The 18318-nt window shown below is 32.9% G+C and overlaps 1 protein-coding gene across 1 annotated transcript; it reads right to left on the bottom strand.

The window, feature by feature from the left end:
* Positions 1-628: 628 nt before the first annotated feature.
* Positions 629-14243, bottom strand: LOC118054842 (ornithine aminotransferase, mitochondrial). The gene is made up of 10 exons (XM_035066612.2): positions 13991-14243; positions 13448-13556; positions 11804-12034; positions 10654-10813; positions 10425-10480; positions 6092-6244; positions 4952-5049; positions 2394-2474; positions 1662-1895; positions 629-978 (listed from the first exon to the last, which is right to left on the bottom strand). The coding sequence occupies exons 1-10, from the start codon at positions 14140-14142 to the stop codon at positions 828-830; spliced, it is 1425 nt and encodes a 474-aa protein (XP_034922503.1). The 5' UTR covers positions 14143-14243; the 3' UTR covers positions 629-827.
* Between the last annotated feature and the right edge of the window lie 4075 nt (positions 14244-18318).

Genomic DNA, 18318 nt, shown 5'->3' with positions numbered 1-18318 from the left:
CTCTTGCTAAACAATTACTTGGCCACCAAACTCTTTGCATTATTATTGTACGTCTCCCTAAACAATAATGATATATAATAAGATATGGAAAGCTTGATACACTTGATATATCCTAATTATCGTCATATCCTATTTATTTTCCCAAATAAAATAAAATTGGGAGAGAATAACTGGCACCTAGCTGCTTGATTAGGAACCCCACTGTCTAAACACACTTCACACACGTTCATGCGGACAGGGGAAGCCACCAAATAATGCAATCAGAATCAGCCAGAGCGCGAGCAATGGATTGCAGGAACACTAAAAAACATCCTCCGGTAGAAGGAAAAGAAAGGCTCACTACGCTATTCGTCCATCCTGGCGTGTTTGGCTTTTGAAGTGAAACCACAAACTTTATTTCACGTCATTTTCTCAACATTGTTCAAGGAAAAAAAAAAAACAAAGTGATCTATGCAATCCAAGAATGTGCAGGTTTAGTGCTTGTAGATGTGCATTATGGGTTTCATTCTAAGGAAGTACTATTATTCGCTGTTTTCTGGTAGGTAGAAGTGTACATGAATTTTGTGGAGTATAGAACGAACGGGAAAAATATAGAACTAACTCATAAAAACAAGAGACAAATAAAGTATTCTGTAGAACTTTCAACCATTCTTTCCTCATTGCATTAATTGTCATGTATCTTAACTTTAAACATTAATAACTTCCAGACTGAGATGAGAGATCTCAATCTCATAGTTCCCCATGCTTATTTCAGGGGATCTGTATGCCAGCATTTAAGAGATGAATCAATGAAACAGCCTCGTAAATGTGCACATAATTGAGACATTCTAACCAGAAGAATCATACTGGTTTCGCCCACAACGGTCACAAGTGGTGGAAGCAACTGGCATCTTTTCTGGTTTGGCCGCCTTCATCTTTGGTAGATCAAGTTCCAGAACTTCATGCAGAGTCTTTGATCCTTCTTGGAGCTCATCCGAACTGAAAAAGAAAAAATTATTCCAGGTTATACAATTTTCCCATAAGGAAATAAATTTTGTGACAACATTGTTTCCTGATTAAACGTGGATTCCAACTTTTACTGCCAGGTAAATAGCATCTCAGTATCTTGTTCACGAGTCAACAATAATGCAATAGCAGGATGATGATTTACAGCATACCACATAAATCTTGTTCAACAATGTAAGGTGGGTCTTTGAATACATAATTGCATGTGGTGCAGATTTTATTTGTTTCATTTTTGCCAAAAAAAAATGCCATCCTTAATTGGCATGACTAGTCTTGTGACAGAATCTTTTCAGATACATTTCTAAAAATGTTCCAGTATAACTAAAAGATTTTTGAGGCATCATTCACTACATTGAATCCGAAGAAAGAAACCAAGTGTCCACTACAAATTAAAGGGCCAAGCAAATATGAAAGGTTAATATCAGGTTTCAATAAGGTCCTAGTTCTTTGTGAAAAGCATAAAGGCTTAGTACAGGATAATAATCTTGGATAGTGACTGTTCATCCAGGCACCTTTCTCTCTTAACCCATATCAGATCAATCTTGTTTATTACTTGGATTGTATGGAAAGAGATACCATCAAACCAGATCATTCTCGAGATACTTATACTTTCGGTGACATTATAACATTTAGCACTCGTCAAACATCTTCCTTACCTAATGGAAAGTGGAGGAGTTAACCGGACAATAGTGTCATGTGTAGGCTTAGCAAGAACTCCTCTTTCCTTCAACTTCAGACAAATATCATATGCAGAAACAGGGGACAAAGTCTTGCTATTGAACTCCACAGCATTGAACAAACCTCTACCTCGAACTTCCTTAATGATGTCTGGAAACTGTTGCTGAACCTTAAGTAGCTGATGCCTGAGTTCTTTCCCCAAATGGTAGGATCTATTGAATAGGAAAACATCCGGTAATTCACAAATTAATCGGCTTTTTTAAAGGGAAAAAACAAAAGCAAAGAAGGAAGGTAAATGGGTTAGAGAGATTTCACAATATAAAATGTGGCAAAACAAGTTTAGCTGTAAATAAAACATGAATTTTTCATAGAATTTTGTTTCTAAATGAGGTTCTAAGAGATGTTTTTCAAAACACTGACAAATTGTTTGCATATATTTCCAAAATAACTCATGTTCAAAAAGTTCCAAAATAAGCTTCCTCATGTTTAAGCACACAATTTTGTCATAGAATGCTGTTTCGAGAACATGTTCTAATGGAATTCAGTTAAAAATAACCATCTATTGTTTGGAAATGTTTTCAAAGTAGTTCACTCAGATACCCCACACCTAAAAACTCTCCAACTTCTCAGACAATTGAGAATGCAAAAGCTAAGCATTTAATCAAAATTTAGTCACAGAAGTTTAATTTAATGTGGATAACACATGATACCTCTCAGCAAGCCTTTCTTCTTTGATCACATCTAATGAAACAATGGCAACTGCACTGGCTAAAGGATTTCCCCCAAATGTGCTGGGAATAATCACAAATAAAACAATGAAGAGTTCTCTTAAGATAAATGCCAAAGCAACATAACACTTGTAACAGAAAGAAATGAAGACTACTTAAAAAGAAATGATGATGCGGTAAGAGTATATAATTTAATATAATAAATTCAAAATGCAAAAACAAATGCTTAACCTATCTTAAAAGACAAGATAACAAGGAGAAAAGCTGTATTCTGGCATCAAATTCACAAAGAAATAATCTACAGTCATAACTCTCACTGGTTCATTATATTTGACACTTTTTAACACTTCAAGGTCACCAACTACATGCATTCTCAATGTTATTACGCTGATTCAAATTATTAGGCTCTCAACTAGAAGATTCAATTTGATTATTTTGTTAGGCCTCAAACCAGTTGCACAACCGATGTGAACTATCTATCCCCATCCGTGGAAGCAGAAAACTAGGACTAGGACTAACCAGTCAACATTCAACATAAAGAAGGCTTTTGGTTAGGTGAGGACATCATATCCGAAACATTGTTTACGTACACATATGATCATAGATAATAGAACGTAGCCCAAACCATTGAGAGACTGAGTTTTAACTTATGTTTTGGTTTAATCTATTTGAACTTTTAGTTGAGGTTTATTGATTAGACTTTATTTGTTGGCCTTGATTTAATTATTATTGGGTATTCCCCAATAATAGTTGAACTCTTAAACTATTTGATTCCTCACCCATCATGCTTGACGTCCAGAACGTTAAAGGTTTAGAGCAACATGCTCCTCACCCCTTCATGTTTGACATCTAGCACATCATAGGTTTAGAGCAATATGTTGAGCTTCCTGATCCTTTCCCCCTGACACGTGATGAGAAAGATGAAGATAATCCTAATTTACTAGGTTATGTCCAAACTATATCTACTAAAGTTTCAAATAGTATTTGTTCTACTCAAAACCCTTAGTCATATAGTGTTGTTCATGGCTATGAACCTAGAAAGGTTGTAAATCTTCTTTCTATGTCTTGCCACTCTAGAATATCTAAAATATTTGATTCATTCGAGTCTTTTGCATGTATAATTCATAATTTACATGTCGAGATTATAAAACATATTCAAGTAAGTAATGAACAATACAATTTTCGAACTGATTTACATTAATCTCACGATGCACTTAATCTTAAGATTATTTCATGATACATATTAGACCTTAACGGTATCCTTTGAAAACCAATCATAAATTGCAAGTGAGTAGTGTTAAACCATTCAAAGTGTTGCAAATGATTAAATCAAATAATTATATCATTAAATTGCTACTAAACTTTGATATTAGCTCTACTTTTGACATAAAAGATCTCATTATATATAAAAACACAACAACATATCCCTGATGATCCTTTTGAAATCTCTGCCCTATTATCCTTATCTTTGGCATTAAAAGGAACATATTAATGCTACTTTGAATATACAGGTTTTTACCAGGGAAGGTGAACTTCAGTGAATTCCAGTATATGAGCTAAACAATCAGATTCAGACTATACTTGAATTATTAGAGAGACATCACAACTTAATCACATTCTTTGAAAGTATTATTGGAGCTGCCTTGAACTACACTTGACAGGGTTTAGTTTCTCCAACCCCAAGAGAGTTGGTGGGGACACTGAACCCAAGACATTGTTTACATACTCGTATGATTATATATGATGGAGAGTTGTCCAAATCATTGCAAGATTGAGTTTTAACTTATGTTTTAGTTTAATTTATTTGAACTTTTAGTTAAGGTTTATTAATTATGTTTTATTTTTGGACTTGATTTAATTATTGTTGGGTATTTTATTTAGTGGGCTATAAGCCCAATTATTTATTCTAGTTAGGATTTTAGTATTTATATCCTATTTTTCTTTAGATAGTTTTTGAAAAATTAAATAAAAATTGCAGAGTTGCAGACTTTTCCAACGCTCATTCTTCTCTTCTTCAGTTTTTTCATTTCTTTTTTGGCTTCTTCTTCTTAGCTTATTCTTTTCTTTCTTATTGGATTTTAAATCTCTTTTAGTCCCGCATCAGATTTGGATCGACTTTGTGTAAGGTACTTTAGATCAGCTAATAATTGCTGGTTCATATCCATTCATATCAGGACTCAGCTCCAACTTGTTTGGCTATGTTATAGTTCGTGCATTATACAATATCAAATTGAACTAAGCTGACTTGCAAACACCATGCCAATCCTTTGCAAAAAGAAAAGTTCTGATTTTTCATCTTGTTCATTCTTTTATTCTTAAAATAATTTTCTTCAAAAAAATTAAAGTTACACATCTTTGCAACAGTATTTTGACCAAAATAAACTCAAGTTGAAACTAAATGTCTCAGTGAAATTTTCCCAATCAAGATGTATAATTGATGAATAATGCTGGCCCAGATATAGTATGCAGTATTTTCTATTGGCAAATTAGCACTGTCAGAAGACAAACAACCAAAAAAGTAAACAATTAAAGTAGCAAACCTTCCATGTTCTCCTGGTCGAATGCAAAGCATTACATCTTTATCTGCAAGTACGGCACTGACAGGTATCACTCCACCACCCAATGCCTTTCCTAGAATCTGAGCAGAACAACCACAGAAGCATGTATGGAGGTACATTAGAGAAGCAAATAATTTGGTTGAGTCACTACAACCAATAAGCATTCATTATCAGTCAACTATAGTCTGGAGAAATTTTTAGTCAAGATGCATGAAGAAAGGTTAGACAAGTAGGTCACCGATCAAGCAAGGTCTGATAGCTATATTGCTCCACTTATAAAATGTTATTATCAACATTCTAACTTTGGATATTAATTATCTCTTGCAGGTTGAAATTGGGAAGGTTTTGACCAACTTGCTTATTTGCAGCATTTAAATCTCTATTCATATCGGACATCAAAGAAATCATTTAAAACATGGGAAAGAAAATATGGAGACCCAACATGAATGGTATAAAGCTGACGTTAGTTCTAGTTCTAAGAAGTTAGTTCAACAGTATAGCTATAATTTGGGTGTCATGTTTCATTTTATAATCAGGTGAAAAAAATGAAAACATGGCCAGGTATTTAAAGGACAAGCAAGAATTTGAATGCCTTGTTTGAAGTATCAGCCACTTCTTTTAAACTGCACAATAAGAATTCATAGCACCTTTCTTGATCCTAAGCAGATAACATTTATTGATTCGAAAACCAAATTATCACAGTATTGCAACAATTGTCTTGCATGCAACTCCTATAGTTTTTTTTTTGATAAATGTAGATGATTTCATTACAGAGAAATTACTGAATTATAATGAGAAGATTTAGACATTCTCCCCAAACAAAGAACAGTATAGAAAACAAATATTAAAACAGGAACTCCTTACGGTTTACAAATTTTCATTGGAAGCAGAAAGATGAAATAAGCTCACACAATGAAGCGTGGCTATTTTAAGGCCAAACTACACCATCAAGAATTGTTAAAAGAACATACGGAGGGATTGTTCAAAAATCAGAAGTAATTTGGAAATTCATTACTCCTATTAACAAAGACAATTCATGCTTTTCAACACAGAAATGTGCCACTGACATATTCACATCAAATAGTTGGAAGATCCCGTCAAAAATAAGAAAAGGGGCCTTACTACGACATCAGGACGAACTTGTTCCCAATCACAAGCCAGCATTTTTCCTGTTCGTGCTAAGCCAGTTTGAATTTCATCAGCAATCATCAGAACATTGTATTTTGTGCAAAGATCTCTGACAGATTTTAAGTAACCATCTGGAGGAATTATAACCTGCCAACCATAGAGAATAGTAACCAAATATAACAGTCTCAATAAATGAGGAGACAGAAATAACAAAAGGAATTTAATTTAAGAGGTGAAGGACGAATCACTCACCCCAAATTGGGGAAGAATAACTTTCAGCCTTTGTCAAAAAACAAGTGGGCTTGAATACAAATAGGCATTTGTCAAAGACATTTTATGTAAAATGACCAGGTAAATTGGAGACATGATAGAAAATTAGCTATTTAAGGAAGACAATTTTCAAGAAAACAGATCGGGCATAGGTTAGCTACTTCTTCAAATTCAAAAAATCTAGTTCAGCAATAAGCTGAGTAGCTATCATTTTCTGTGTTAAATGACAAATCCAAATGTCTAAAATACCTGCATTAGACTCGACAGAACAGGAAGGTATTCAATATAAGTAGAGAAGGAGTAGATAAATTCAATCCTACTAAACATGATTTCACCAGCATCCTTTCTCGCTTAGTTCTAAGTTCATATATGAAATAAAAGGGACTATAATTGATACGAACCCCATAAATATATAGATCTAGAAACCCATAGTCAAATCACCCCTTCCCAGAAAGTTAAATTCAGGCTTCTGATTGAACTTGACACAACAATAACCTATACCAAGACACTAAGATTATAAGTAATCAACCCCTACCCAAAACCTATAATCAAGAAGCGAACGAAAAGTATAAAAGATGATGCGAACAAAGACGCCACAAAGCTTGGCTAATTCTTCGATAAGTTAGAGTTGTTCAATATGAAACCAAGAGTAAGAACAAACTGGCACACACAAGTTTTATTTCTAAATAATCAATCCATCTCTTATTAATTTTTTTAAAACCTAAATACAAGCTAACCCTATTTATATTAGGTAAAATGTCATTAACAATTATGGGAAAAAAAAATTCTAAAAAAAATAGAAAAAAAAAATCATAAATCAACAAGGAAGCTAATACAATTCTCACACAGTAGCTTCTAGACCCTATCACGAGGTCTTCCCAATATCCAATTGACCTGAAATTTTTAACTTTATATAAAACAAGACCTTTGAAACTTTTGGTAAAAGTTTAGTCTAATCCAACATTGAATCGAAAATTATCCTTATTAGTGTAAAAATATGCATAAGAAGAAATATGTCCAAAACCAAATCTAATTGTCACACTCTTGATTGGATCGTATCATTGGCTCTTCAAAAATATTTGACCTCTAATCATCACCTTGCTTGAATGTTAAAACACTTTCAAAAGACATATTTACTTGATTTTATGATTTTGATCTTCTTTTTCTTTCTTTTTTATAAAAAAATATTGTAAACTAGATCACAAATTATCAACTTTTTTTATATTATGCCAAAAGTCATAATAAAAGGATATAACTTGATTTTAGAGCTTTACTCTAATATCAACTAATGCAAACTTCGTGGATATAAAGTTCCAGAAACCCACAGTCAAATCAACTCTTTCCCAAGAAAGCTAAATTCAGATTTATAATTGAGCTTGACACAACAACTTGTGCCAAAATACCAAAACTATAAGCGATTGAATTCCCACCCAACGATTATAGAGAATCGCGAACAAGAAATATATAAGTTTTGTGGAGTCAAGACTAGTTCGATAATTAAATTAAGAGAGTTTTCGTTCATACAATAATAATTTTTGAAATCACACAATAGAGTATTAAGCTTGTATTTATTTTTATTTTCTTATACTTTGGTTTCAACAATTATTATTGCAAGTGAGGTTTTGTTCAATATTTTTTGGTTCTTCATTAAACTACTCCAACAAATGAAAAAATTGATCAAGCTTCGTGACGTCTTCTATACTTCTTGTTCATCTTTTTATAAGCATTGGGTGGAGATTCAGTTACTTGTAATTTTGGTGCCTTGATACAAGTTATCATTGTGTTAAACTCAATTTCAAACTTGACTTAGCTTTTTTGGAAAGAGTTGATTTGACTGTAGATTTCTAAATCTTTAAATCCATGAGGTTCGTATAAGTTGAAATCAGATAGGGTTTTAAATCAAGTTATATCTTTTTTATCTTTTTTAGTTTTTGCATTATTTTATCGTTGTCGTCATCTAAACACTTAGTTGCGTTAGAAGTAAAAAAAAAAAAGGTAGATTATTTGTGAGTTGATTGTTTACAATTTAAAAAAAAAAACAGGATCAAAATTAGGTTAATATATCTTTCAAAAGCGAGTGAACATCCAAGTAAGGTGATGATTCGAGGTTGAATCTTTTTTAGAAGAGTTGAGATGATGTGATCCAAACTAAATCAAAATATCCATTACATGTGTCAAGTGAACTTATTACAAGATCAAAAGTTAAGGTTAAAAAGGAATTCAATGGTTTAGTTCAAGATATTTGGGCTTTATTTCTTACAAGACTTGCGGATTCAACTTATTTTTCTACTTACACACAGATTAGGTTTATTTTATATAATACACAGTTTTACACTAATATGCATAATTTTCAATCTGACTGTTGGATCAGGTTGGAAATTTATCAGAATTTTTCAGAGATCTTGTTTTGTATTGGGTTAAAATTCCAGTTGAATCGGATATCAAAAAGGCCTTGAGGTAAGATCTAGTCCATAAGCTATTGTGCGAGAATTGCATTAGTTTCCTCATTGATTAAGGATTCTTTTACCTATTTTATTTAGAACTATTTTATTAATTTTTCAACATTATTTAGGATGTTAGTATAAATAGAGTTATTTAACATGTAAAAAAATTAACAAGAGATGGATTGATTATTCAAAAATAAAACTTATGTGTGAATTTGCTCTTATTCTTGGTTCCTCATGGAAGTACTTTAACTTGTTAAAGAATTAACTAAGTTTTGTAATGTCTTCAATACTTCTTGTTTGCGTCTTTTTATAGATGTTGAGTGGAAGTTCAGTTTCTATAGTTTCGGTGTCTCAGTATAAGTTACCAATGTGTCAAACTTAATCACAAGTGTGAATTTAGCTTTCTTAAAAGGATTCATTTGATTGCGGGTATTTGAATTTAGCTTGATATCAATTGAAAGTGCTTTTGTTATTTTGAGTTGTTTAAATCTTATTCCATTAGTTTCTTAATTTTTGGTGTCTTTTTATATGTTTTTTTATCGTCCATATTTCGCACGAATTCTTATTGGTATTCACATTTTCATATTCATTGTTTTGTATTGATAATTCATGATCTTTATTACTTAATAACTTATCAATGAATTAACCAAGTTTCATGGCGTCTTCTTTTTTTCTCATTCACATCTCGATAATAGACATTGGATGGGGATTGGTTACTTATAGTCTTGATACCTCGATACAAGTTATCGTTGTGTCAAGTTAAATCACAAGCCTGAATCTAGCTTTTTTGTGATTGATTGATTTGATTATGGGTTTTAGATTCTTATATCCATGAGGTTCGCATGTTGAAAAAATAATAAAATAGTTCTAAATAAAATAAAATAAAAAATCCTAAATCAACTAGGAAACTAATACAATTCTCACACAATAGCTTTTGGACCTTATCGCAAGACCTTCCTGATATCTGATTAACCTGAAATTTTAATCTTATATAAAATAAGACCTCTAAAAATTTCTAGTAAAATTTAAGTCTGGTCTAACGGTCGGATAAAAAATCATAGTGTAAAACCATGTATTAGAAGAAAAAAGCTCAAAACTGAATCTGATTGTCCAACCATTGCATGAATCATATCAGAAGTGCTATTCGACATAAACACTCTATGTTAGCTAATGAGAGTCATTGAAGAAATTGACTATTAAGCTTTGTTCTTGCATCTAAGGTTTGAAAACTAGAAAATAAATCTTTCTAAAGTCTAGACAATCCAAATTTATTTAGTTGAGTTGTCTGACAATAATTGGGGCAAGCCAAGCGATTGCCAAATAATTAACAAGAGAACCACCACAAGTTCAATGGGAAGGGAACCTAGTGGTACCAAACTTGGGCTTGCTATCTGGGATGGAAAACTTTACAAAGGTTTACAAGGTTGATCATCCCTAAGGTCGATGATCAAATGAGGCCTAGCATGTTCAGACATCACCAGGCCCGAGAAGTGAAGTACTAGTTGTGGTGGACAAAAGCCTTGCATAAACACCACATCTAGCCCCGAACAATACATATACATGTGTGTGTGTCACATCAATTAATTGAATGAATTTCTAAGGAAACATACCCCAGCCTCGCCTTGAATGGGTTCAAAAAGAAATCCAGCTATTCGATCTCCTTGTTCTGCAACACATACCAGAGATTAGTTATAAATTGGCTTTAAAATTCTCATCTCATATGGTAGAGCTAAAGCAACAATTACAGATTATAACTTGTGAACAATTTATGTAATAATGCATGCAATGATTATTTTTAACCAAATAAAACAAGGAAAACAACTTTTGGTCCATTCAAACCTCTAAAACTTTTCTCCAGTGAAACTACATCACCAAAATCAACTTTAAGATGGCCAGAAAGCAATGGCCCAAACCCTCGAGTAGCCTCATTGTCACAGCTCATTGAGATGGCAGCCAATGTACGACCATGAAAGCAGCCACAACAAGAGATGATTATGGCCTGCATGTTGCACACTTTCAGCAAAGGACACTTGTGAAAGGAAAATCTCAGTTGGTCCCTTTAAGGAAGACGAGATTAGAGATATATATTTCTACATTGGTGTTTAAAACAGGTAAAAAGATTTTATAATCAAATCTTCATCAGTGAAATGTCTATAATATCAAACCTCTTATAATATTTATGATTTACATGAAAGTATAACATGAAGAAATAAGCATGCCAAAAGTGAATTCCTATCTTATTGCAATTAAGATCTATCAGGTGATAATTTCTACTGCCAAAACAGTGGCCAACAAATGAGGTATTGGTAGAGCCTAAATGGATCATCAAACTTGTACAAATACTAATCAATTGGGTAGAAAAAACTCTCTTCATGAAGTTATTGAAAGGTAAATCAATTTGCTAACATTTATTTACAATAACCAGACTTGGTAGGAACAAGGATAACTTTACCACACAGAATAGAGTGAAAGAAAGATGACAAAAGTCTGATATGTTTTCATAATCCTTATTGAAGACCAATAAAACATCCATTTCCAGTTGGTAAAAGAGAAGCTACTTACAACCGCTTGAGAGAATCTCAAACACATAAAACAGGAAATTCAACTAGTCATGGCCTCAAAACAAGGAGGACTGCGATGCCTATAGTATAAATTGGAAATAGCAATATCACCCTTATATTGCACAGATTTGATTCTATTCAGAAAATATTATCTTCTTTTAATGTAAACTCTTGTAACTATATATAATTAAATAAAATATTTAACAGCCAGAGTTCTTCCTTGTCATAATTATAGCCTTCATTAATAGGTTATATATACTCATCATACATTGTGATATCCATTTTGTATATAAATAAAAGTCATGATCAACTCGCATAAATGAAAATCAACAACAGTCTCATTTGGAATGATGAGTAAAGGCGAAGAAAAACTCTTATGCAATCTCCATAGCAAGAATAATAGTTGAAAGCTGCTTAGAACTACTTGCCTCATCAATGGGGATTTTTTTCTTTTCATATCCCCATTTCCTTGCCAACTTCAAAGCTGTTTCCACACCCTCAGCACCAGTGTTCATTGGTAGCACCATATCATAGCCAAACATGTTTGTTAGGTGCTCTGCAAATACTGGAAATCTATCATTATAGAAAGCTCTAGAGCTGAGAGTGAGCTTTTCTGCTTGTTCCTGCAATGCTTTCATGATCCTTGGATGACAATGTCCCTATAGAAGGAAGCTATGAAATTGCATTTACAGTTCATCTCAAACATAATTCTCAAAAAGTGCAAGGACACTGCCCCCTGTCAGAATGAGTATGAGAACAATGGTTTGTAGAGGATAAGATCCTTAGGCAATCTGCATTTTGTGCTCATGTAAAATAAAGGTATCATATTGCATTGAAAAAATTTCTTCCTTCTACTTCATACCATTTCTTAAATAGGGATCTTATTGCTGCTAAAGATATAAAAACTGACTTCTTTTCTAATGACTACATAAAGAACTACTTAAGCCTTCACCTAACAGTTCACGCTATAAATAGTTAGTTAACATGATATCAGACTCATTGACCTAGCAATAAGGAGTGTGACTACAGGAAATCCTATCTATTTACAAATTCATTTTAGAACAAGATAGTGGCATACTTGTGATTTACTCACACCTTAAGTCCAATTCAGTTTCACTGAAGGGAAGGTATTAAAGATATAAAAATCAATCTTCAACCTTGTTTGAAAAACTTAGCTTTTGGTGTAGTGTTCAATTGATAATTTTCATAAATATCAATGAAAAAGATACAATTAACGGTCATAGATTTGATAAGTAATCAAAGCCAAAGATCTTGTACTCTGTATTTCTTTTTTTTCTTTGTGTATGTCTCTTGATATAAATATTCCTTTGTCTTCTGAATTAAGCCTATTAGTACACCCTTCAAGCAAATTCTAAAGTACAAGAGGATTTGATAGACTTCATATACCATCTCTCATATAATATATCATTATTATCTGTAGAACTTTGAAATGTTTGCCATCTAGATTACATAAATGAATTAGTACACAAGTTATTTGTAGTCATTTGAACTAGTAAAAGTATTATTCTTGTCAGAAAGTTCTATAGTTGTCCATCTTAAAATACATAATAGACTTTACTAGCATGATGCTACCTCAAACCCTTTCTCATTCCAAAACAATCTTCAATGTGTTTAAGATTTACACTCCAGCATGCACATTTTTTTGACAAGTCTAGATGAGCCTAGAAAATCCTAAGAAATAAGACTAACTTTCTGAAATTCTCCAATGCAAGAGCAGGATTTTTAAGGGTTAAGATGATATATATGATAGTTTTATCATCAAGTGAAATTCTTAACTAGATTAGGATGCACATTTCTAGAATATCAGTTAAAAAATGAGAAAATTAGAAAGACTAGGAGCTTGTATGGAAGTTCATAAAAGCCTATAATCAAGCGTGATAGTGAGTTCCCATGTTGCCAACTGGTCATCAATAGCCTTGCAAATTAGTTCACTACTACCCATGTTGCAATCACTTGCTTCCTCCGACCAGTAGCCATTTTCAACCAAACTAAAATCTAATAATTGAGAATGTAAGAAGGGGCACATGGGTTCTATTATCCATATCTATTACCTGATTAACTGCTGAATATGCAGAGAGAAAATCCAGGTATTTGTTGCCCTCAGGGTCCCATATACAGGATCCCTTCGCTTTAGAAAACACGATTGGAACTGGATGGTAACTACAAATTGATCCAGAAAAGCCAGTTAATGAACAAGAAAAGCTAAAAAAAATGTAATATCAACAGCGGAGGAAAAATAAAAGCATCCAAAAAGGAGTCCCATCCAACAGAATCAAATTATTTAATTTAATCAAGTAAAAGACAAATCTTCTTAGATCAGCAGATAAACAAGGTATTAAATTACAGCTAAAGCCCGAAACTTTAATTACACAGGAGGAGAACATGCAACAAGCAAGTGTGTGATGATGATATACCACATAAATAATGGGCAGAGTCCAAACATTTGTTTGCATAAAGCAATAGAAAAGGTAAGCAACTACTTTACTGAAACCCCAGAAGCCAAAAAGAGTGAATAGAAATGGATGATTAAGGAAAGAAAACACCAAATTGGACAGGTAGAAATATAAAGGATCAGAGAGAGAGAGAGGTGTTACTTGTGGGCACTGTATTCATACTCCAAGTTGATGAGATGTTGAGAAAAAGAAGGGTCGTGTCCATGTCCTTGAGGGAGAACCCCGTAAGTCCTCCGAGTCTCCCTGCAAACTCTGCTCAATAAACGCTGCAAAGGTCTCTTGCTTGTTGCCATTGAAGAGGAAGAAGGATGATCTAGGAATCCACAAAGTGCTTTGCACCTACGTACGTGTAAGTAAAAAAGAGTTTTTATAGGGTCGGATTGGTAGCTTTGGGCTGGGTTGGGTTCCTTCAATTGTCATTATTATGTCATGCCTTCCTTATTCACACGTCCCCGAGCGTTATCCTCCCAGCGTCAGCCTCCAACAGCAAACCTTTCAAAATACAAATCTCTCTCGCCCCGCTGTCTATTCTACAATTTCAATGTCATCCCTCTACTTTTTTATTCATGCAAACTTCCTTTCTCATATCTTTCAAATTTGTTTCGAGAGAGAATCGATTTTTTTTTCGTGTGGCTAAAAATGTTTTTTTTTCCTGTTGAAAATAATAAAAGGATTGATATTATAAAATTTCTACAAGATTTTTTCAAGGCTTTATTGATAAAAACAAACCAATCACACATTTTTCTCTTTTTTTTTGGTAGTCAAATATGACTAGATGTTATTATAAATTTCTTAAAATTTATAATGAGGTTCATAAATGAATTATATTTTTTTTTTCATTAGTAAGACTTTCAAAAATGATCACAGAAAAATATTTTTTCACAAAAATAACAAAAATATTCTCTTATAATTCCAATTTTTTTTATGAGATGGGTAACTACAAATTCTAAAATAGCTTTTTAACATCCTCAACTTTTGGATGAAATTTGTGCATGATTTATCTTGATAGCAACTTTTAGAAAATCATGGTTGAAATCATAATTGATCAAAATTAAAGGAATTAATTAATTTTAAGGATTTAATTAAACTTTTAAAGAGTTTAATTAAGGACTTTAATGAAGAAAAAATGAGTTTGAAAGTCAATTTGGTCAAAATTAAAATAATTAATTAAGTTTAAGAATTTAATTAAACTTCTAATGGGTTTTTTTGGATCCAATCAAGGACTTAATTAAAGATAAATCAAGTTTGAAGGTCTAATTCGAATTAATTTGCAAAAATTGAAAGATTAGAGACACAATTGATACTTTGAAATGCTAAATTAGTGCAATTAGCGGCTCAATTGAAAGACATTTGAAAGTTTGATGGTTGATAGGGGTAACATTGCATAATCTAAAAATCAATGACTAAATTGAAAAGGATGCTAAATTCAAGGGATCTAATTGAAACATTCACAAGGATGAAATTGAATAAATTCCCAAAGATTTGGTTAAATGAAGGGCTTAATTAGAAAAATTAAAAGAATAGGGACTAGATTGAAGAGTGTTATGTTGCTATTTATTTTCTTCTTCATTTCAACCTAAAAAAGCTACCCAAGTTACCATATTTCAAACTGATTATAACCATCAACCTCTCATCCAAATACCCCAAAAGTTTTCTAAAATGTAGTCATGATTCCGCTTAGCAAGAATTAAACCATCAGAATTATTATTTTATCTTCAAAAAATAAAAAATTAAATACCACAATCATGACTGAATTGTCCTCCTCTAGACTCCTCGTAACCTTCATATTTATATCAATTAAAATCATAGATGCTCATGTTAATGACCATGATATCCCTATACAATTCTAACTGCCAGATCCTCTTTCTTTGCCTTCCAGATTCAAAAAAAAATAAATCACAACAAACTCACACCCTAAACTGCTGAAATTTATAGAAGATGTGAGTACCCACCTTGCTAGCTACAGAACCAGAAAGATAACCACCTCGACCCTTACCTACAGCCCAGATCTCTTCCCAAAATCAAGGGAAGAGATTCACCCAGCGTGCACCCTCGAGAACCTTATCATTTCTCCCATAAAAAAGCTCAAGCATCTCGGCAAGGGGAAAAGGAATGAAGGAGAGCCTTAAAAAAAAAAAAGGAAAGCTAGAAAATCAGTTTTTCATCAGCAAGGCTAGCATGCAGTTGCTAATTCCATAGAGAATAGGTGCAGCAATTCTTCCACAGTCACGCCATTTCATAGTAGCAGCAATGATTTCTGCACCGTGAGTAGCGGTGGAAGATCTTTACCGCTAGCAGCTTCCTCCTTATCTCATGCAAATCCAACCATGCACTCCTCAGCACCACCGTGGACCTCTCCATCTGAACCGTGACTTCCTTTTCTGCATTAAAGCACCGTGAGCCTCCAGCTGATTGTCCAAGGTTTCTTCTCCATCCAGCAACAATGACTATCCTCCATAGATCCGCACAACCCCTGTAAGCAACTGTTCTCCTTAACAGTCTAGTACTTACTCTCCACCGGCAGTTCAGCACTAACTTTCCAGCAGCAGTACCGTCAGCGCCCTTTATCTCAGCTTCTCCTGATAGCAGTTATGGAAGCTTATCGTTCCAGCAGCGTCATCTTCTCTACACCGTGAGCAAGCAGTAGCAGGAGCATTGTGAACAACAACATGAGATTCAACCAAAAAAAAAACAGCAGAGGCTTTTCTTCTCAATCACAACAGCAGAAGTGAAGGAAATGCAGGAGAAGAAAAGGAAAAGGAGACTGGGTCAGTGTTTGTTCAAGTATGGACACACGAGCTACCTACCCCTGGTCATATAGGTATAACTCTTATATATGCTATTTAAAAACTCTAAATTTGTTGTGATTTGTTTGATAAATGTTCATGGCTTATGGGCAGTAGCTATGTATGGATTCATTAATTCAGTTATTTGGGTATATAAAGGGCATAACTGAGTTTATTGTCCTTCAATAAAGTTATATATTAATGTTTTAGTTTGCAAAAGAATTAATACACGTTCAAATCCAAAATCTGAAACTTTACTTTTAAGCAAAAATCTAAACAATGTTGTCAAATAAAAACATGAAATTAGAAAATATAATCATTTAACTCTTATTGAGAGAAGCAAGCGAAAAGCAACTCACGTATTAAAGCTATCTAGGATTTCTTAATTGGGTTTATTAGAAATTGAGTTATGGTTAATTGAGTGTCAGTTTGGATCATTAAGGGTTATAAACAAGTTTGGGTCATTTAGGGTTTTTTGTTTATAAGTGAGGTTGGGTCTGCTTATTATGGATTAAAATATGAAATTGGGGGGTTTTTCATTTAGGTTTTGAATGTTACTACTAGAAGAAAAGCAACTCACGTATTAAAGCTATCTAGGATTTCTTAATTGGGTTTATTAGAAATTGAGTTATGGTTAATTGAGTGTCAGTTTGGATCATTAAGGGTTATAAACAAGTTTGGGTCATTTAGGGTTTTTTGTTTATAAGTGAGGTTGGGTCTGCTTATTATGGATTAAAATATGAAATTGGGGGGTTTTTCATTTAGGTTTTGAATGTTACTACTAGAAGCATTTCATTTTACATATGTTGTGGATTAAATTTTGTATTAATATGTTTTTAACAATTTTTAATTCAAAAGGATCTTAGCTTGTTTCAGTATGCTAATAATTAGTTTATAAGATGCAGAAATATATTAGATTAGTTCTCTGACTAATTTTAAGTCTCTTTAATTTATCCTCTTTGAAATAGCTTGTAATATTAGAACTCTTTTTGTGTGATCCTTCAAGTATGGACACACCAAGCTACCTACCCCTAGTGATATAGGTATTACTCTTATATATGCTCTTTAAAAACTCTAAATTTGTTGTGATTTGTTTGATACATGTTCATGGTTTGAGGGCATGAGTTATGTATGGATTCATTAATTTAGTTGTTTAGGTATATTAAGGGCATAACTGAGTTTCTTGCCCTTCAATAAAGTTGTATATTAGTGTCTTAGTTTGCAAAAGAGTCAAGACATGTTCATAACCAAAATTTGAAACTTTACTTGTAAGCAAAACTCTAAACAATGTTCTCAAGTAACAAAATGGAGTTAGAAAATGTAATTATTTAACTCCTATTGAGAGAAGCAACCGAAAGGCAACTCACGTATTGAAAGTATCTAGGGTTTCTTAATTAGGTTTATTAGAAGTTGGGTTGTGGTTAATTGAGTGTCAATTTGGATCATTTAGGGTTTTTTGTTCATAAGTAAGGCTAGGTTTATTATTATGGATTAAAATATAAAATTGAAGGGAAGGTTGAATTTACTACTGGAAGCATTTCATTTTACATATGTTGTGGATTAAATTTTGTGTTGATATGTTTTTGACAAATTTTAATTTCAAAAGGATCTTAGCTTATTTCCAGTATGCTAACAATTAGGTTATAGGATACGGAAATACATTAGATTAGTTCTCTAACTAAT

Source organism: Populus alba, chromosome 11, assembly GCF_005239225.2.
Source record: "Populus alba chromosome 11, ASM523922v2, whole genome shotgun sequence".
NCBI lineage: Eukaryota > Viridiplantae > Streptophyta > Magnoliopsida > Malpighiales > Salicaceae > Populus > Populus alba.
Note: the sequence above shows the minus strand (reverse complement) of the source record. Positions and strands in the feature narration are given on the sequence as shown.